This window comes from Petaurus breviceps, unplaced genomic scaffold (assembly GCF_028583685.1).
Source record: "Petaurus breviceps papuanus isolate PSGF00001 unplaced genomic scaffold, PetGlider_PUasm1.0 37, whole genome shotgun sequence".
NCBI classification, from domain to species: Eukaryota; Metazoa; Chordata; class Mammalia; order Diprotodontia; family Petauridae; genus Petaurus; species Petaurus breviceps.
In genome coordinates this window covers 91030596-91053464 of record NW_027186296.1, presented here as the reverse complement: position 1 = coordinate 91053464, position 22869 = coordinate 91030596, and the positions used below count along the sequence as shown (strand labels likewise).

The 22869-nt window shown below is 38.1% G+C and overlaps 1 protein-coding gene across 2 annotated transcripts in view; it reads right to left on the bottom strand.

Annotated features, from left to right (window-relative positions):
* Positions 1 to 21790, bottom strand: part of ATRNL1 (attractin like 1) — a 1293617-nt gene extending 1271827 nt beyond the window's left edge. For both annotated transcript variants that reach the window (XM_069099032.1, XM_069099033.1), the window contains exon 1: positions 21501 to 21790. In XM_069099032.1, coding sequence (XP_068955133.1) covers positions 21501 to 21772 — 272 coding nt within the window. In that variant the 5' untranslated portion in view covers positions 21773 to 21790. The remainder of the gene's footprint in view (positions 1 to 21500) is intronic.
* Positions 21791 to 22869: the final 1079 nt, after the last annotated feature.

The window sequence follows — 22869 nt, the reverse complement described above, 5'->3', positions numbered from 1 at the left end:
CTATTTTGTGGTAGTGGGTAGGGGAAAAACAGGGAGAAAATTTGTACCTCAAAATCTTGTGGAAATGAATGATGTAAACTAGAAGTTAATAAAGCATTTGATAAAGTAAAAAAACTTAATAGGAGAAGTTCTGACATGCTTCTTTTAATTACATTATTATAGTCATGTATCATATTGAATTATTTAAAATGATCTTATTTTTAAGGAAAAAGTCATGTTCTAGTAACTATTTTAATCTACTATCATAGGAAATAGTGTAGGTCTTTTGGCTGCAATCCATTTAGATAGAAATAGGCAACAGAAAATGTCCACAAGTTATTTTTTTCAGAATATGTCTATATTTTATAATTTTTTATTTATAAGAAATCTCATTTTAGGAGAACAGAGAGGGCTCATAAACAACTTAAATTGGGACCTTTAATGATAAAAAAAACACACTAGCTCTACTCAAAGCAATAAGAATAATTCTGCACTGTACTCAATAAGAGTCACAAAATGTCATAAAAAATAGTGCCATTCTAGGATCTTCTTGGTCCCATACAGCCAAAGCTGCCAAGCCCTTCCCACTTGCAAATCTGAAACTTTACAAAGGATGTTTCCCTTAGGCCTTTTTCCTCTATTCACCCTTTGGCTATAAGGGTAGATCAAAATATGATATGCTGAATACCCTGTGGGCCAAATAGGTCAGACATCTAAACTTGGATGAATTTGAGCGTCTTACTTCCAAAGATCCATAAGGTGATTTGGTAATTTAAGCCAACCACCTCTAGTGTCATCTGCTGACATTTTTGTCAGATGATAAGCCACGTGAATTACTCAATTTATATATGTAATATATATTAATCAATATTTATGAACAGATTATTAAATTATTAAAAGATAAGTACAAAAAAGTTTCAATAATCAAAATATATAGATAACAGAATATTTTGGTTAATTTTGAGGCTGAGAATAACTTTGTCAGTGGCATAATAAAGAAAAATAAGTTTCAAAACATTTTCATTGATAACCTTTCTAAAAATAACTAGCAAATGTTTTCACTAGTATAGCATATTTTTATTATTTAGGACCGTCACATAAATGAATCATTATAGGACAACAAGGTGGCAAAGTGGGATAGAATGCTAGGCCTAAAGTCAGGTAGACCTGAGTTCAAATCCAGTCTAAGACCCTTACTAGCTCTGTGACTCTGGGCAAGTCATTCATTGTTTTCGGTTTTAGTTTTCCCAGCTCTAAAATGGGTATAATTAATACCTAGTAGGCAGCACCTACCTCCCAAGTTTGTTTTGAAGTTCAAATAATATAATATTTATAAAGCACTTGACCTGACACAGAGTAGGGGTTTAATAAGTGTTTGCTTCCTTCCTTCCTTTCTACTGGGCAAAGGTAATATAAACACAGAAGACATAGGAGATTAGCAAATCAAGAAATGACCAAGAATGTTTTCCCTCAAAAAAAAATAATAAATCCTCCTCAGTGTGCTTGTTTTCTTTTTATTTGGCTCTCTTTTCTTCCCTAAAAGTAGATGGGGTGAAGGGAAATGGAGAGGTGGAAAAGATAATTAAAAAACTGGTTGAGATTTACGTTTTCAATGGTGTGGGAAATTCCCCAGTGTAAAACTCCCTCAACCCTGGGAGACTGGCAATTTATTTTCTTAAAAGTGGGCCAGGGCACCAAGTAAGTGACTCAGTGATCTGTCTGTGTGTCACAGGACTTGAACACTGCAGCCTTCCTGACTCCTAAATATCACAAGCAATTAAAAGATACTGCCAATCAATGTTGTACCATGATATTTTATAAAAACATTAGAAAAATCATTATTCCTATCAATGTGATCTTCATTTTTTTATTTTAAAGAAATAAACAGCTTTTTTTAAGTTTTTTTTTTTACACTAAAGTCATACTTCAATACACTATTCACAGCAGGAAATAATCTTTGCTTCTCAAAGGCTATACCAGCAGAATGTAAGCTTTCAGACTCATCCAAAAAATTTTCTTTGCATATAAATTTTGTGCAATCAATGCTATAGTCTAAATTGAAACTAAGCTTAATTTCAAGCCTACTCACCCAGAGACTGGAGCAACACAAAGGAAAAGATGTCCCAGAGGTGTTGGGGAAATACCTATATATTTGTTCTTATTTTATCTTACTATAATCTTTGAAGTAAATATTCCTTTGAAAAAGAATAGTAAGTGGTTAAATGGAACTGGGTATTAGTGGTAGAGCTGGCATCGTAACTCACCTGCTCTATTTCCTTTCCACAATTCCAATTCCAATTTCAGTGGGTTTACATATAGTCCATCCTCTATTCCTACAATTCACTCTCTCCTCGCTTCTCTGTTTTAGAATCACTAGCTTCCTTCAAGGTTCCATTTAAGTGCTACCTCTTACAAGAAGCCTTTCCTGACCTGTTCTCTCCTTCGCAATTGGCTATATTCCACTGGACTTCATCATTATGCCCCAGGAACCTCATCATCCTGCAAGAACACTTCAAACTAGGGGGGTGGAGTCAAAATGGTGCAGTAGAAAAAGGACTTCAGTGGGGCTCTGGCTCTCACCTCCTGCAATTCATGTAAAAGGTGACTGAACAAACTTTGGAGCTACAGAAACCACAAAATGACACAGAGAAGCTAACCTCCTGTTGAGGACAGCCCAGCAGGCCAGCAGCAAGCGGCCAGCACAGTGCTCTGTGAGCCAACACCAGCCCCACTCAAGCCAGAGGTCTTAGCCCCAGGGCGGCCTGACCAGCCACAGGCTGAAGGGACTTCAGATCACCAGCAGCTGTGGTGGTTTACAGAATTATCAACCCATAGATGCCAAAGACAAAGTGAGAGGTCAGTGCAGTGTGGACTTTGGGACCTGGGAATTTGAAGTGCATTGGCAAAGCCCCCAAGGCAAGAAGCAGCTGAGGCACAGCAGCAGTGCAGCTGCTGTCATGTGGCAGCTTCAGCTCCTAGCCTGAAGACTGTAAGGGGACCAAGTGACTAGTCTGAGGGGTAATTGCTCTTGCTTTAACCTGCTTGGATCTGGATTGCAGTCTAGGATGGAAGGTCCTGGGGTATTGACCAGCTTACCAGAGCATGTGGAGGCCTCAGACAGGGCACCCAACTAATACCTTCGGCAGCTAAGAAAACCCCAGCATTTGATACAAAGCTCCCCTGTCTGGTAGCAGAGTCCTACTGTGGCAAAAAGCTCAAAAGTCAAGTAATTGAGTGGCAACATGAGTAAACAAGAGAAGCAAAGCAAACAGAGGAATCCAACATTAGACTCCTATTTTGGGGACAAAAAGGATCAAAGCATGGAACAGGAGGAAGACAGGAAAGTCAGAACTCCTGAACCAAAAGCTTCCAAGAAAAATACGAGCTGGTTAAAGGCCATAGATGACCCTAAGAAGGATTTTGAAAACCAAATAAGATAAGTCAAAGAAAAATTGGGAAGAGAAATGAACACGATGCAAGAAATTATGAAATGAGAGTCAACAACCTGACTGAAGAAAATAACACCTTAAAGAATAAACTAACCCAGATGTCAAAAGAGGTTCAAAAAGGCAGTGAGGAGAAGAATGCCTTAAAAAGCCAAATTTGCCAGATGGAAAAAGAATCTCAAAAGCTCACTGAAGAGAATCATTCCTTCAGAATTAGATTGGAGCAAATGGAAGCTAATGACTTTATGAGAAATCAAGATACTATTAAACAGATCCAAACAAATGAAAAAATAGAAGCCAATGTGAAATATCTCATGAGAAAAACCACTGATCTGGAAAATAGATCCAGGAGAGATAATTTAAAAATTATTGGACTACCTGAAAGCCATGATCAAAGTAAGAACCTAGAAATCATCCTCCAGGAAGTTCTCAAAGAAAACTGCCCTGATGTTTTAGAACCAGAGGGCAAAATAGAGGTGGAAAGAATCTACCAATCGCCTCCTGAAAAAGATCCCAAAAAGAAAACTCCTAGGAATATTATAGCCAGGTTCAGGAGTTCCCAGATCAAGGAGAAAATATTACAAGCAGCCAGGAAAAAACAATTTGAATATTGTGGAAACACAATCAGGATAACACAGGATCTGGCAGCTTCTACACTGAGGGATTGAAGGGCTTGGAATATAATATTCTGGAGGTCAAAGGAGCTGGGATTAAAACCAAGAATCGCCTACCCAGCAAAAGTGAGTATCATGTTTCAGGGGACGATATGATCATTCAGTGGAATAGAGGACTTTCAAGCCTTCTTGATGAAAAAGCCAAAGTTGAATAGAAAATGTGACATTCAGATACAAGAAGCAGGAGAAACATGAAAGGGTAAACAGGGAAAAGAAATCATAAGGAACTTATCGAAGCTGAACTATTTACATTCCTACATGGAAAAACGATGGTTGCAACTTCTGAAAACTTTTCTCAGTATGAGAATCATTGAAGAGAATAGAAATGTATATATATATATATATATATATATATATATGTGTGTGTGTGTGTGTGTGTGTGTGTGTGTGTGTGTACATGTATATATATATATACACATACATATATGTCTATATAGGAGGGTATATGGACATATAAATACATATGTGAATGTGTGTGTTTATATGTGTGTGTGTATACAGGCATACATAGATAGAGGGCACAGGACCAGTTTAATGGGAAGGGATGATACTTAAAAGGTGAAATTAAGAGGTGAGAGAGGAATATAATGAAAGGAGATAGGGAGAGACAGATTGGGGTAAACTATCTCTTATAGAAGAGGTAAGGGAAAATGGTTACAATGTAGGGGAAGAAAAGGAAGTCAAAAGGGAATGGGTCAACCTTATTTTCATTTAATTTGGCTTAGGGAGGGAATGACAAACACACTAAATACGGTATCTCATCATACAGGATAGTAGGGGGGAAAGGGATGAGAGGAGAGATGATGGAAGGGAGGGCAGGCTGGGGGGGAGGGAAGTTGGAAGCACCCACTTTTGAAAAAGGACAGTATCAAAGTAAAGAATAGAACAAGTGGGAGGTGGGATAGGAGGGAGAGAAATATAGTCAGTCTTTTACAATATATCTACTATGGAAATATTTTGCATAGCTACACATGTACAACCTATATTGAATTCCTTATCTTCTCAGTAATGGTGGGTAACAAGGGAGGAAGGGAATGAATCTGGTCAAAGTTTTAAAATCAAATGTTTAAAATATATATATATACTATTATCAATATTATTTTACATGTAAATGGGAATAATATATACAGGCACTGGGGCATAGAGATCCACCGTGCCCTAATGGAAAGTTGGAGGGGGTATGGGAGAAGATATGGGAGAGACCAGATTGGAGGAAGGGATATCCACTGGGATCGCTATCTTGGGGTGGTGGGTAAGAGTAAAACGGGGAGAAAATTTGTAACTCAAAATCTTGTGGAAATGAATGATGTAAACTAGAAGTTAATAAAGCATTTGATTTAAAAAAAAAAAAAGAACACTTCAAACCTGGCACTCATACCTCATCAGTACTTCCTTTCCCTGGAGCTCTTCCCTGTGACTGGAGAATGGAGAAAGAAACCTCCTGGAACCTCTGTTTGATGAGGGGACCCAGGTTAGCCAGTTCTTCCTTTGCCACCCAACTATACATCTCTGGACTTTGTCATTATGCTCCATGCTACCATAATTCCTTTCTTCTCGTGTTCCTTTGTGTGTCATCGTCCCCCATTAGATTATAAGCTCCTTGAGAGCAGAGACTGTCTTTTTCATTTAATGTAAAATATTCTCAACATTTAGCACAATACCTGGCACATAGTAGGTGCTTATTAAATGTTTATTGACTGATATCAAATTATCTTGTAATGACTTATCCATGTACATATTGTCTCCCCCAGTAAAACATAAGCCTCTTAAGAGCAGGGAGTTTCACCTTCCCTTCATATTCTTTACATCATCTTCATAGATATTAGCATTTCAAAGTTCACAAAGCATATTATGTATTTAAAAAAAAACAGCTAGATACTTCACTGTCCAAATGACAGCAAAAAATCCATTAAGTTTTTTGTTCCTGGCATACATGACAAAGGTAGGGATTCACGATAGGTAGGTAGAGAACAGTGGCCTTACCCACTTTGCTTAACTTAATTCTAGTTCAAATTTAGATGCATGCCAAGCATGGAAGCATCTTGAGAATTTTAAACCCTAAGTCAAACAGCAGTCTGGGACAAAGAACTGTAATTTCGCCTCAGACAATAGACAATTTAAAAGTTAGACAATCTTAGCCCAGGACAATCTGGCTGGCTTTTGTCTAAGGCTTGTTCCAGGTGTGTGGCAAATATCTCATTGGGTCTATAGCCATGGAGAACTATCAGAAAGAAACTATTAAGGGCAACAAAGCAGACATGGCCTGCACTTGATCTTACAGAGGCCAGAGGAGCGACACACAGCAAGTAATCACAGGTTACTTGCCAGCAGTTACAAGACCACAAGCAAGCATCCAACAGAAACATCATGCATAGTGAAAAGCAGGTCCTGCACAAAGAGTAATGACATAACTAAAAGACACTGGTATCCCTGAGACATCAGTGGTGTGAGTTGCCCCTCAATTTATATGTCCTGGCCATTCATGCTCCCTGTGTGCCTTTCCATGACTATGCGCTAACCAAACATATTCCATACATGTTCCCTATGCATGAACATTTTTCCTACTGATGACACGTATAACTGTAGGAAACAGGGGCTCCAAGCTTAACGGGGGGAGAGAAAGGAATATTTTATAGCCACTTTTCTTACCATTCTATTTTGCTAATACCTTTGCTTTATATTATGTTTCTTTTTTCTATTCAGCCAGGGGACATATTTGAAGGAACTCTAGAGTTCTGAGCAGATGTCCCTGTGCTACACATATATTATCACATCTGAACCTCACAACAATCTTTGAGGTAGGTACCATAGTTGTTATCACAATCTTACAGACAAAGGAAATGGAGACTCATGTAATTTTAACTGGTTTGTCCCTAGTCACAAAGTTAGTGAGCTTCATAGGCTGGATTACACTCAGTTTTTTTAGACTCCAAGGAAAGCACTTTCCACTAAGTTGGCCTGCCTCCCAAACCCCTCACATACTCCCTTGTACTCAAAAATGCCTTGTAAATGTCTACTGAATATGAGGGGGAATTGATTCTCAATTTTAACATCTAACAGGCAAAAGAAATTCTAGAATACAACCTATTAGTTGTGTTTCATTTTTATCCTATCTTTTTACTGGAGAATGAAAAAAACAGAGCTCAAAAGTTCAAGCCAAAAAAGAAATATATGATGTAACACTCTCAACACTTGCACCAACTTTAGAACATAAGTCAAAGTTTACAAATCATAAAATAAAATGCTTCTATCCAATAAAAATCTCTAAGAAAGTAGTAGATAATCAAACAGAACATGACTTACTTGTAGGGGTGACAAAAGCAAGGCCTTAGGAGAGACTTGCAACAAAGTCATACAAATGATTAAGGAGCAAAGTTGGAACTTGAACCCAGGCTCTATAACTATAAATCAAGCACACTTTCTATTGTACCCTTTAGAAATGAGTACATTAGATAGCTATAAAGGGTGAGGGTCAGTTGAGACAAATAATCAATCACACCACAGTACCTTGCTCAGATACAACTATTTCTATTGAATCACTGACTCTAAAACACTAAATTAATGTGTGCTCACTCATGCTCTGTGGTTTTTGTATAACATAGTAAGTTAATTTGAAACTCTGGTATTTGTGTGTCTGACAGTGTAAAAGAGAGCCATTCTAGTTCAACTCCTATGACAAAATGATTTTCAAGTAGTAAGGCCAGCCTCAATCTCCTCCCCACCCCCTTGACCAGAAGAGGATCTGTAGGTTTTGGAAGTGTCAAAGGATTCTGACTTCCAATTGTGTCCTAGCAGACACTCAAAGACATCAAAAGCTAGTGTCAGTGTCTTTGTCAAGAGGTGAAGACAGTCCGCTTCAGGACTCTACAAGAAGTCCAGAAGAATGCTAGACCATGTCTAAAGGAAACTTCATTAATATTTCACAAAGGGAAAGAAAAAGAATTCAGTTTTTAAGAGCTATAAATTGCTCTTTTGTCACATATACTCTCACAGTTTGAACCTACTTTCCCCTGGACTCCCTATGCATTGGTAGGAGAGTGTATCACAGACTTTTGAAGGGATACTTTGTACCAATTGTTTTTATTATACTACCTTAGTAAATAACTCTTTCTACAAGCTAATTAAGTTTGGCTGACTTATTGATACCAACTGCTAATTGTGAGGAGAAAGCACTACATTGGAGTGTTATAAGCATTAGAAAGCCAACACTCAGAACCCCTTCTGTCCCCAGAAGCAGCAGCTGTCCTCTGATGACCCAACCTGCTAGTACAAGTCAGAGTCAGGTGAGTAGCTCCAGAGTCTATGCTTCATCTTGTACATTATGTCTCTGTTTCCCCTTAACAGTTTTCACACTGATGAAATCCTTTGTTATTTTGCTATATTGTATCTTCATGGTAAAAATAGAGATACTGTGGTTTCAAGGACATTTAATACTAGAAGTCTAGTTTTACAAAAAGGTCTGGGTGTAGTTTATGCATTGAGACAATCTGGCAAAAATTGCTAACTTAAACCTACTTCATTAGAAACATTATCGGGCCAGCTAGGTGGCACAAAGAATAGAGCACCAGCCCTGGAATCAGGAGGACCTGAGTTCAAATATGGCCTCAGACACTTAACACACTTATTAGCTGTGTGACCTTACACAAGTCACTTACCCTAATTGCTGCACTGTCCCCCATCCAAAAAACCAAAACAAGAAACATTACCACAAAATATTTAGAACTCTTTAACCAGAAGGCAATCTGAGTACTAAAAATCTCTTCACTCTAGTAATTAATTTCTCAATGTGAAGTCATAGTCCTTCTAGATTTCATAGTTGTATACTTGCTGTGAGGTACATTTCTCTTTTCCCTTACAACATAATGAAGCATATTCAAAAGACACTTCTTCAAATTACTCCAGTAATTATTCTCATTTTAAAAGCCCTCTCTTTAATAAGGATTTTTTAAACCTTAAAACATAGCAAATTTTAAAATCAATATACCATGCATAAACAAGTCTGGGTAATTTAATTTCTATAGATATTATTTATCATTCTCTTATTCGTGGTTCATTGAGCTATAATTCAAGAATACAGTTATGCTAACACATGACATTAATATTTCCTTTCCATGAGATAACTGAAGTAATGGATGGTACTTTCATATAAAATGTTTTCATATAAATTATTGATATAATTGGAGTAGTCAAAAAATTTAAAATGAAGCACGGTATTAAAACATGTCAAGGATAATAGAGCAATTATTTAAAAAAAACAAATATATGGAATCAGAAGGAATTTCCAATTTTACTAGGAGAGTCCTTTTTCAAAAATCTGATATTTTAACTAAAAAATATTTTTAAGCTCTAAAGCAAATTTCTGCATTTCATGTACCAGTTGGAGCATAACTAAAGTTCTTTCCTTTAGTTTAACCAGTCAACATCTATAAAATGAAAAGGCTTGATAAGATTATCTCTAAAGGTCAATTCCTGCTCTAACATTCCAATTCCTTTTTCACAAGTCCCTTTTAGCTATTTACATTCTATGGATAAGGTTTTATCTAAGATTCTTTCTATTTCTTCTGTGTTGCAAAGTCCCTTATGGTTCTTAACATTCTCTTTTTCTTTAACATTCTAACACTCTCTAACATTCTAGTGGTTTCAAGATTCCTTTCAATTCTTATATTTTAAGATCCTTTCCTGTTCTAACATTTTATATTCTCTGTCCTACGATTCCTTCCTCCTCCAATGACTGAAAAGTCAAAAGTTCACTTGTTTATATTCAAAATGAAAGTCAAGCATAGTTTAAGATTACTTTCTCTGACAATCCATTACTCAAACTTTACAAGCTCCAAACTGGTTAATTGGAGTATTATAACTATAAATGGAAATAATGATCTCGCCATTAAGTAAAAGTTAGCAATGATTGAGAATAAATTTAAACTGAGAAAAAGAGGTTGAAAAAAGTTGTATGTATTAACCAGGATTAACAAATTATTTTTGTGTCAGTTGATAGTTTAGCTACTAAAAGACCCCTTAGAAGCTTATTAAAAATAGAAGCAGAAGCAAAACTTAATTTTTCTTCTCCTATTCCAACACAGTAGAATGGCAGCTTCAGGCTCTATAGTATTTAAACAATATCTTTCCAAAAAAGGAAATTTTTTTAAACATTTTTCTCTCTTTTATATCTATTACTACTAGGTTTTGACATAAGTTATAAGCAGTTTCAGATGTTCATTATTTTAGCAATTCAGGGAAGGTAACCTCCAATATAGTATTCCAATTTACAGTCTCTTCTCTTCCACATGTCTTTAATCTCACTAGCCATATAATCTTTCCAACCCAAAATTTTCATCAAATCAGTAAGTAGCTCTTCATTTCCAACAGAATAAAGTACAAATTCCATGTTCTGGCATTCATAATCTGGTTACCTTTCTTATCTTATCCCATACTATTTCCCTGCTTACACTTTATTTTACAAGATTATACTTCCTAATCATTCCCTGACCATGTGGTCTAGACAAAACTTCTTAAACTATAGGTCACAATCCCATGTGGGGTCTCCAAAAATTTGCCAAGAACAAAAGGTTTCTGAATGGGCAATGATCACAAATTAATTCGAAATCAAATTCGTAATGAATCCAAGGTGTTTCTGGCAGCAATTGCCAGTATTGCATCATGCAACTTAACTGCAGCCTTGGTTCTGAACACAAAGTATCCACACTCTGCACCTCCCGTGCCCTCAGGCCACACAATGCCAACCAAAGCTGCCAAATGTGAAGAGAAGTCAGGAGTGGAAAAAGTTTAAGAAACCCTGGTCTAGATCCACCTATTAAAATCCCTCCCTTCAAAGCCTACTTCTATCACAAAGTCTTTCCCAAATGGAAGTGATCCTGCCCTACTCAAACTTCAAATAATATGTTATGTGGACCTTACCTTTGAACTTCACATTCTATCTTACATTACAGTTATTTAGAGCAAAACTTGAGTCTGTATAGCACTTGAATGTTTGCAATGTATTTTCCTCAAAATGAGACACAACATAGTATATGGAAAGAATACTAGATTTGGAGTCCAACACCTTCTGTTCTGGCCATGTCTTTGCCACTTTTTATCTATGTAACCTTAGGTACATGATTTCAGCTCTGTGGGTCTCAGTTACTTTATTTGATAAGGATACCTTCCCAATTTAACTTTGTTATCCTATGAACCGTTTGAGGTAAATTTTACAAACAGCATTATCTCCATTTTACAGATGAAAAAACTTAAGGTCTAAGAGATTAATTTATATGGCCATGGATCCAAGAACTGGTTTAATGTCTTCATCAGGATTTGAAATCAGGTCTTCTGATTCTAACTTGAGTATTCCAATCACTATTCCACTTTGCATTTACATATGTCATGAGTTTGCCTTTTAGATCATAAACTCCATAAGGGAAAGAATATCTTATTTGGCCTTCTTGTTGCCAGTGCTCCTCATACAGTATATGCTGAAAATATATACATATATATATATATATAAACACACATATGTATACACTTATATATATATATATGTAGTACAGTCCTTCTCATACAACATTTGATGAATATTGAAGTAAATGAGTACATGTTTATCATCTGATACCAGAGAGGCTGAGTCCAGTGATGTCTTAAAGTCAGGAGTTCTGAGCAACAATGGGCTCTAGGGATCAACTGTCCATACTAAGTTCAGAATGAATATAGTGAGTTCACAGAAGGATGCCTCCAAGTAGAACAAGTCAAAACTCCCATACAAAGCAGAAGTGAGATCAGGCCTGTAGCCCCTGCATTTCTAACCCAAGTAAGAAAAGAGAATCCAATTTTTTTTTAAGAAAAGTATAGACTGATGAATTGATCTTACCCAAGCAAAGATAGCAGAAGGGAAGGGAATATGAATTTATAAAGCATCTACTTTGTAGAAGGCACTATGCTAAGGGCTTCATAAACACTATTTCATTTGACCCTCACAACAAAGACAGGTGATGTTATTATCCCCATATTACAGATGAGGAAACTGAGGTAAATAGAGATAAAGTGACTTGCCAATGGTCCCATAGTTAGGAAATGTCTGAGGTCAAATTTGAAGTTGGGTCTTCCTGATTCCAGGCCAATTGCTCTGTCCACTGAATAACCTAGCAACCTCATAGGAAAAGTGGGGAAAACCTGACAACCACCCTAGGTGTGGGGAAAACACATTTCAAAAAATCCAGAGAAAGAATCGGTAGGATCCCAGAGGCTAAAATTCTACAGGTGAAATTAAGCAGGAAGCTGTCAAAGGTAACATTCTGAAGAAACAGAGAAATACAATTTTAATGGGAAAGAAAAAAGGAAAGTTAGTTGTCCAAAGAGAGCAATGTAGATGCAAAGAGAACTCATCAACCAATTCAAGTTTTTAAAAGGCATGAATCTAAGATGAAAGCTGAGGGATTGATTAATGCAAATGCATAGCAAAGTCCTGTAAGAATGTGTCAGGAGTGCTAAAGCTCAAAGATCTAAGACTAATGAATAAAGCAAAAAACAGCCATTTAAAAAAGAGTTATTTTAGTTAGTGGGGGGAAGGAAAGGAGAATAAAAGAAGTGACAAAACCACTCTTCATTGTACATGGAATAATTACAAAAGGGAGACAAGAACTGCTGACCCTTATTTTGCTTTTGTTTTCTATGCCAATGGGAATGATCCTTGACCTGGAAAGGGTAGAACAAAAGTGGTGAGGGGGGGGAGGGAGGGAGGGAAGGAGGAAGGGAGTGAGAGAGGGAAGGAGGGAGGGAGAGGGAGGGAGAGGGAGGGAAGGGGAGAGAGAGAGAGCACCTAGCTTTCCTCAATATATTTGTGTCACCAAGCCCAAATGAACTACAGTCTAAAGCACTGAAAGAATTGTCATCTTTGAATGATCATAAAGAACAGGAAAATATCATGTGGTTGGGAAAGGAAAATGCCCAGGTGTATAAAAAAGGAGAAGAGGCTGGAAAATGCAAACTGTAAGCCAGTGAGCTTGATTCTGATTCCTGGTATAATTCTAGAATAATTATATTGTTAGAGTGTTGGTCAGTGAATAGCTAGAAATGGAAATGATAAGCACAAAGTCAGTGCGGCTTCATTACCAACAAGTCATTCTAGACTACCTTCAGTTCATTTGTTTTTCCCAGGGTTACTAGACAAGTACATCAACATAATGCTGCAAATTTCCCCAGATTTCAACAAAGCATTTGATAAAGTCTCTTAAATCATTCTTGTAGCCAAGATGAAAAGATGTAGGCTAGAACCAGTGATCTCCAAATATTTTTATCCCAGCAGTAAAAATGTCTTGAATATAAACTAATATACTAATAATGTGTGTTTACTTATGTATAAAGTATAAATGTATATACATGTACATACTGTACTGATTATATATTCAATATGGCTCAACAGTTATATGAATGAATGAATGAAAAAGCATTTATTAAGTCAGTGGTATCAAAATCAAATACAAAAAGAGACCACTAAACCATCACATATGGATTCCTATGGACTGTATATGAACTTAGAAAACCACATATCATCTATATTTTATTTTATTTTTATTTATTTTTGTTAACTATTTCCCAATTACATTTTAATCTGGTTTGGGCTGAACTAAACATATATACTTGTGTGTGTTTTCATACACTTGTATATATAACTATATTAGATATATACTAATAATATATATATTTATTAATAAAATATATGCATATACTAATCTATTATTTAATCCTGCTATCCTCTCAGGCTTAATGAAATATATTAAGAACATCAGAGACTTAGAGATGTCTATAGGCAACAGGGAAAGAGTCAACAATTAAAGACAGATTGAAGATAGAAGATGGGAAGGAATAATCAATGGGGCAAGCTCCAAGAAGAGATGGGAGGGAATAGGACCAAGGGCACAAGTAGAAGGGATTAGACTTAAAAAGAAAGATTACCTCTTTCTCATAGATTGTAACAAAAAAGGCAATGAAAATGTGGAGACTTTCTAAGGGTAAATTTTCTAAGTGGCAGAGACAAGGAAGCCCATGATAGGTGACCTCAATTTTCTTAATGAAGAGTTCATCTCCTGAGAAGGAAAGCTGGTGACAGGGTTTAAAGAAAAGTTTTGTTCTCACTGTGAGGACCATAACAGAGAATCAATCAGAAAAAAAAAGAATTTTCAGGTTAAGCTTAGGTCAAATGAAATTGTAGTGATACCACCTAACATATTTATATGCCTTTCTCCAGCAGCATTGAGAAGCACTGGAGTAGGAGTGGAGAAGATAGGTCAGCATTGGAAAATCATGATATCGTGATCAGTGACAGGAAAAGAGTGAGAGAGACTGAAGGCTATAGCACAGTTTATGGTTAGACTAATCAAACCTAAGGTAAAAGGTGTGATAAGAAGAAAAGGAGGCCAGGCCAGAAGTGACATGATAAGATGAACAGTAAAGGACTCGAGGTTACAATGTAATTAGTTACAATTGTAACTAGAGGTTACAATGGAGACAAAGAACAGTTTTAGGAGGAGTAAGGCAGAGAGACAGAGAGGTTCATGTTATTTAATACTAGAAAGGCAGAATTAATGGTCAATGTGCTGGACTTGGAATCAAATGACTTGGGTTCAAGTCCTGCCTCTGACATTTATTAGCCTTATGACAACAAGCAAATCACTTAACCTCTCTGAGACTCTGGCAACTTAACAAGACTAAAAGTTAAAGACAGAATCTGCTCTGCATGAGTGATAGGAATTTCCCTTCACCGATGAGGAATTTTCCTACACCAATGAAATCATTAATGTTATAGCAGCTCATACTGATAAAGCATTTTGAATACTATAAAGTGGGTTGTGATACCTCCTATACTATCTCCACCCTGGTAATGGGGCAGTTAGGTGACACAGTGGATAGGCACCAGGCCTGGAAGTCAAGAAAACCTGGTTCTAAATCTGACCTGGGCAGGTCACTTAACCTCTGTTAATTTCAGTCTCCTTATCTGTAAAATTGGGATAAAAATAGCACCAAACTTCCAAGGTTGTGGTGAAGATCAAATGAGATAATATTCATAAAAAAGTTAACCCAGTGCCTGACACATAATGGGTGCTATATAAATGTTGGCTATTATCATTATTAATGAAGTATTTAAGAATTGACACTCCTCTTTATCAAATATATTATTTTATGATATTCTACTAGGACTTCATACAAATGCAACAGAGATCTGAAAAAAGATAGACAAAATCTTTGCTTTGTATTGCTTATATTTTCCAAAAGCATCATCAAACACAAGTAAGGAAATGCAGGTCAGCTGCTGATTATTTGGAAACATCATATATTTATATAACTTTCCAAAGCAACACTACTTTCTTTCTAAGAATGCAAGTTTAATAAAGAAATGCCATACTCTGTTTTGGGTAACACCAACAGTTATACTAGGTTTGTTTTGGTGTTTTCCTAAAGCTTTAACATCTAGGGACAGTCTTTTTCTTTTACTTTGAAATATGAATTATCTTTTTTTTAATTTCAGTTGGTGATTATTTAACGTGTATTTTAACATTAGCTCAGTATTAAAAAATTGGCCTTCCAATTGTGAATTATGGGTCAGCTTGCAGTAGAATGAGTGCTAGTACATCCAAATGTACTAACTAGAATAACCTTACTCTATAGCCACCTTAAACTTCCTTTCACAGTGGGTTTCCACAACCACTAAAACTATATAATCGTGAAAGGTACAGGCTCCCTCAATGAAGGAAGTTTCCTATAATTTCATCATAATTCGTGGATAAGTGCATTTGAAATGATCATAGGACTTTTGGCCACTGGATGAAAGACAAGGCCATGCCACCCAACATGCATCTTCTGATTGGTTGAGAAGATCCAGGATTAAATATAAAATCCTCTAGTTAGCTTTTAAAATTCTTCATAAACTGGCCCCCTCTTCGCTTTGCAGTCTCCTTACACTTTACTGCCTTCCACATACACTCTACAATCCAGGGACACAGACTTCCTTGTTTTTACTGGCACAAGATATTCTACCTCCCAATTCTGTACTTTTTCACTTGTCTGTCCCCCATGCATAGAATACTCTCTCTATTTACTTCTGCTTCCTTGCTTCTCTGGCTTCCTCCAAGTTTCAAGTAAAATTCCACCTTCTGCAAGAAAGCCTATGCTAGCCCAGCTTCATCTCTGCATTATCTAAGATTACTCCAGTTCCCCAGTTGGAATGCTATCGCCTTGGGGCAGGGACTATTCTGGCCTTTCTTTGTATCCACAGTACTTAGTACTGTGCCTAGTACAAAGTCAGCGCTTAATAAATGCTTATTGACCAATGCCTCTTGACCTACATATAAAAACAGACCAGGAGTAAACAACTCTAGGTTCAGGCTCCTGAGAGATAATTAAATAATGGGGGGAGAAGGAAAGGGAAGGAAAAGTTTCTCCCTCTTTCCCCGCCTCTACCCCACTGAAGTGACTGCATCACTGGGTAGAACTATTTGAAGCCAAAGCATCCAACTGAGAGCGGAGAGAAATTATGAGGATAAAGGATCACCTAAGAAAGCAGAAGCTATATGCAGTACTTGGGAACAAAAAGAGATGCACCATAAAAACAGTTACATGAGGAAGTACAGGTAAGGGAAAAAGCAGTTTCAAAGGCTGTGACACCTTGCAACAGAGAAGTGGCCATCTAGGTGGTACAATGGATAGAACACTGGACCAGACTCAAGAAGACCTGAGTTCAAAGTATGGTCTCCAGCATTTACTATCTGTGTGACCCTGGGCAAATCACCTAGCCTTGTTTGCCTCAGTTTCCTCATCTTTAAATCTGAGGTAATGACAGCAGTTACCTACCAGGGTTGTTGCAAGGATCAAATGAGATAACATTTGAAAAGTACTTAGCATAGTGCTTGGCATGTAGTAGGTGCTATATAAATGGGAGCTAATATTATTATTATTATTAGCTCTGGAGTCAAGACAGGAACTTCTTGGCATGAAATGCCAGGAGTTATGAATTACCCCTGTGATATTTGTGCATCTTCCATGTTATTTACTATGATTATACTCTAAGTTTGAACCCAATCTCCCCATGAACCTTTGTGGATTTGTGGAAGAGTTCACTCCAATTTTTAGGGGAATATTTTTATTACATCATCTAAGTAAACACCTTTGCTAAAAGATGACTGAGGCTACAATTGTAAATTCTCCAGTGGGAGACTGTAAGGGGCAGTACTAGAAACCTAATCCCTCAGGGTCATCCCTAGAACCTTGAGGAAAACAGTAGTCAGCTGCCAGCTGGGAACCTAACCTGCTAGTGCAAGCAGCAGTCAGGAAAGCAGCCCCAGAAAGGTTGACACAGCAGCATAAAGAAAAAAATGTGCCATGTTACTGACTTACATATGTGTTACACATATGTATATGTGCCACTATGGCCAAAAAAAAAAAAGGAGTGAAAGAAATAGCTAAACCCACATAATTTTCCTACAATATGACAAGGGAGTCATTTTTTAATAGGTTGTTTCAAATAGCTACCATCATTCTGAACATGTTCAACAAGAAGGAACACATATTAAAGCAGTCTGGAAACCAGGAAATCCATCACCTCTTTTTCCCCAAAAATGTTCATCTATGCATAAAAACCAAAACTAAGAAAAACCAAATAATTAACCAATTTTCTATGCTACTCCTATAACATTTATACTACCATAATTTCAATTTAACTACTTTTTTCTTTCCTTCTTAACTCAATTCAACTAATTCAATTAATTTAGGAGCTCAAATTTATTTATTAAAAATATTATGAAATTACCCTATATAAAAGAGCATATATTTCTATTTATTGAATAATAACAAAAAATTCATGGACATAAGTTATTCATTACTCTTTTGATATATGGCAAAAATAGAATTCATAAGGATACAGAAAAATCAATCTAACTTCATTAAAAATTACTTACTTCCCTCTTATTAATGAATAGAATTTGAAATATATATTTGGCACCCAAAATAAAATTGATATTTATTCATTCTACCTTTCTTGTCCATTTAACAAGCTAATTGCATAAGCTTGTCCTTACCTCAATATTTCAATAAGCTGTCACTGAAATACCATGCCTTAACTGTGATACTTATGTAAGTCAATGTGATAGTTTAATTTACCTTATATGTAAAGAAAATACCTGATATATTTACAAAATATCAAAAAAAACTTTATAGGGGAGTCATTGATGATGGATTGCTGTTTGTGAACAATATGCTATGTACTAAAATGGTTTCTAATATCAAAAAAATTAATTTATAAGTGACTTACTATCAGAAGTTCTCACAGTGTCATTGGTAAGAAAACCTTAGACTATGACTGGAGTTTGTAGTATGTGTTCGGTTTATGAAATAATTTTTTTCAACAATTCAACTTCTAAAATAATAGTTCTAGTAAAGTAATGCTCAATAAAATGGTTTAGTCTAATGTAATAAGTACCAGGATAAAGTGAATATAATTAAAATGTAATAAATAATGATCATTTTCATTTCACAAAGTGGCCATGATCATTCCAACTCTAACACGTTAGAAACTTCCAGTCTTATCTTTCTCCAACAATAAAAACTGTGTTTTACCTGTGAGAGCAAGAACATAACTCAGTATTCTTCTTTTCAAATACGAATAGGTAGAAAACTACAATCAATTCTTTTAAAATGGAAGTAAATACACTAAAGTACATACAGCTTTTGCTACAGTATCTGTTTTTTCTCTTTTTTTTTCCTCTCCATCAATCTTCCATCCCAGCTAAGCATTTGAAGAGTACTCTTATTCCCCAGTGGATTCCCTATAGTAGAAAAGCTAGGTTACCATGGAGTCAGCCAATTAATTTTGACACCTGCTTACTAAGATTGATCAATCATTTCTGATGTCTGTTTGCTAGGTTGCTATCCTTCAGTTTAGAAAAAGATTTCTCAGGATAATTAATGGCTTGAGAATTTCTATTTAGAGACTTTCCCAATGTATTAATAGTTCAACAACCTGATAAAACCAGCTACGATCCTCAAAATAAAACTTTCATCAATGCATAGGTTGCCATGTACTTCATTTAAGTAATTTTTTTTCTTTTAAAGATAATACTTCCATTCTTGACTATTATAAAAGACTGAGAGAAAACAGATTCATCTAAATTAATGTGATTATGATCACATATTTAGAAATGAAGGGACTTAGCGATCATCTAGTCCAACCCTCTCATTTTATAGTTGAGGAAAATAAGGCACAAAAGGATTAAGTTACTTGCTCAAAATTTACACAGGTATTAGTGGCACAGACTATATATGAACCAAGGGCTTTTGACTCCAAATCCAGGACTCTTTCCACTTTACTATGCTTTCAAATTAGAACTGGAGATAAGAAAATTATGCATATGTACTAGAAGTCACAATGAATATTCTTAAAAAGTGATAAATGTTTTAAATGAACAATTTATGAAATATTTTCATTTGTGTGCAAACATTTAAAATTCTCTTCATTTTAAAATAAATTGAGATATAATTTATAAATTTTATTATTTATGCCTGTTTTTATTTGATTTACTATCTTCCTTACTGACAGAAGCAACATCTGCTTGTGAAGTCACCAGCAAAGAGCCTCCTCATCCCACTCCCTACCCGCCCCCCTCCATTCAGCTGGTCAAAAACTAGCTCTACTGCTATAAAATACAGCTGTGAGCTTCTCATAACTCTGCAGATGTTTGTGCTCTTTAGATAGATGGAAAGTATCCAACCATGCCAAGCCAAATGTCCCTAAGTTACATGTCATTCAGACAATTTTTGTGTTCCTAGCTAAAGAGATATTAGAAAATACATATGGCTCCTTCCCTCTCAGTCCCTGCTGCCAGTTTATACTTTCTAAAACTCTCTATCACTTATCAGATAATGAAGTTGACTGCTATTGTCATTGATGAATTAAACCACCTGTCCTAATGGAAAGAAAGCTACAAGCAAATGCTGAAAATGAAACTCAATAAAATGTCACTATCCTGATCTGAAACTGAATAGTTCACTTATTTTTTATAACACAATCTTGACTAGCCTTTCTTAGAATAAGACATGTAGATTGTGCTTATTTTGAAAGCATGTGCCAAATATATGCTCTAATCTATGTAAAAGTAGATCAAAAAACCAACGAATTAACTCTGACTGAAAACTGGTAGATTTTAACAAAATACCCATAGATTTCTTCTAAAATGAAAGTGTCATTTAAAATGTTATACTTTTTCACATTAAGTTCATAGTCTATTTGTAAGGCAAATCAAAATTTTGTGAATCCTCTTTTCAAAGAATTACTTGCATTATTTTAAAAGTCAAAAAGCTTGGGGGGGGGGGAGGTGAAGAGAGCAGAGCTAGGGGCTTTAAAAATCTAAGTACATATAGTTGCCTCCCTGATACAGTAATAAGGGATTGCTCTGTTCCTGGCACCAAGATTATGACCTAGATATATGGTATTCTTTCTTTTCCAACACACCTAAAAATAGAACATAATAGGGGTTTCACCTGGATTTCTCTTTCATTCACAGTAATTATGAGTAGTGTTCGGTTTTCCAGGCCACAGACTAACCACATGCTCCATATTCTCAACAAGAGCACCCAGAAACTAATGAATTTTACAACTGTCCATTGCAAGTTAAAGCAAAAATTATAATTTTATGGCTATTTATTATCTGACTTTATCTTTTTTTTTTGCCTAAATCAGATTCCACCAAAGTAAAAGCATATAAAGTTGTGTGACAAATTGTTCACCTCAATATACCTAAGAAATACCCTCAGTGACTACTTTCACAATTTATCTAGAATAGCGATGGTTGAAATAACCATACTTTGCCTGGCTATGGTCCGACCATATTCCCCCACACACACTTCCCAGATTAACCAGATATTCCCAAATCTCTGGGAATCGTCAAAAGATGATTATTTCCATCTTTCTTTCACTCTCCCAAAGTCAATCCACCCTCCCAGGTCTCTACATACTTCAATCCGAAGTTCCCCTCAAAAGAATAGCGAAAGTGAGAAGGCACTTTCGTATTGGAGAAATTCAAAACTGCAGGATTATTCCTTGCTGCGGTAAGCCTGGGACTGTTGAGCAGGATATCCCCCGACACAGGGTTTCCCCAAAGTCCCAGCTCCGTCCTTGGCCTCTGCCCTCCACAGACAGTTCCACCCACCCACCTTCCTCCTCCTTCGTTACACCTGTCTCCTCTTCACCTTGATGCAGCTGCTGAAGCTGATGCTGTTGTTCAGGGCACGGCTGCCCAGAGGATGGGATGGGGGTAGACATTAACCGAGAAAAAGAAGACGGGACAGGACCGAAGGAGAGAAGAGGAGAGGCCTGAACCGTAGGGGCGGAGAAGGGGAAGGAGGAGGTGGCCAAACTACTTACTTGAATCTTCCCTGGCAGTGCTGGCACTGGTCCCCCACCCAGCCCTGGTCGCAGAGGCAGGTGGCGTTGACACAGCGGCCCGAGAAGCAGGAGGAGCTCCTGTCGCACGGTTTGGGCTGGGACACCTGGGCGTAGAGGACCAGGTAAAGGAATCCGTAGCCGAGCAGCCAGCTGGGGGCATCCAGCAGCCAGGAGGAGGCGCCCCCGCCCCCGCCGGTCCGGGCTCGCCCCAACGATGGGGCCGCGGGCTGCGGCGCCCCCGGTTCCATCATCGGCCGCCCGCGGACCCCGAGGCTCCGCAGGAGGATTCGGGCCAGGAAGCGCTGGAGGATGCTGCCAATGCTGCTGCTGCTGCTGCCGCTGCGGAGGCGGCGTGGGCGGAGGAGGCGGTCGCTGTCGTCGCCGTCGCCGTCGCCGTCTTCACCGGCGCCGGCCCCCGTCCCGCTCCCCCCAAAGAACGGATGGAGCTCCGCTACCGCCACCGCCTCCGCTCGGCTCCCCCAAGTCCAGCACGGGCATCGCCACCCCTACCCTCAGTCCTCTCAGGCTCGTGACCTTGGCCTCGCCGGGGCGACCCTATGATAGATACCCGAGCTCGGGATGAAGGGACTGCACCGGACGGCAGGCGGAAGGCACAGCGGCGGTCCGCCACCGTCCCTCCGCGGGGGACCAGATTCGGGGTATTCGGAACGAGAGAGGGGCGGGGAGGGAGAGCCCCGCTCTCGCGACTCCGCCTTGCCCTCCGCGCCCAGCCAACTGCCTCGCGCCGGATGGGGGAGGGGGGCGAAGAGGAAGGGGCGACCCAACGGGAGAAAGATCCAAGGGGGGGAGCAGAACGATGGAGAGGCGGGGGTTAACCCCAAATAGCCGCTCTAATTGGCGAACGTCCCCCCAGCAGCCATTTTCTCGTTCGTCCAATTAAAAGCGCGCAAGGGTTGCCCATTTTAGTCCTTAGAGCTTCCAGCAGCACTCCACTCCTACCTTTTCAGGGTACACCCTCTCCCCACGCACCAGCCCCACGCTTTGGTCTCTTCCCTCCGCCTCCTCCCAAACTACCCCCTCCCTCCCTAGCTTCCAGGTCCTCTGATACTGGCCAGGGATCTCTGTGTATGTGTGTATCTCTCTCTGGCCCACGAACTAAAGGGACTAAAGGAAGCTGGCGTCCTCTGGTAAAGGATGCTTTGGCAGCTGGGAGGAGTTCAGTCTGTTACTTCTGATGGAACAGCGAGAAGACTGAAGCTATCTTTCTCTCTCTCTAGGTGTTTTTCTTTCCCCCCTTCCAAAGCTCCTGAGGACTGTTGCTGCCCCGTCTCATGGGACCTGGAAGAAGGATGCCACCACTTCCCTTACCATCCCTCGAAGCTGCACC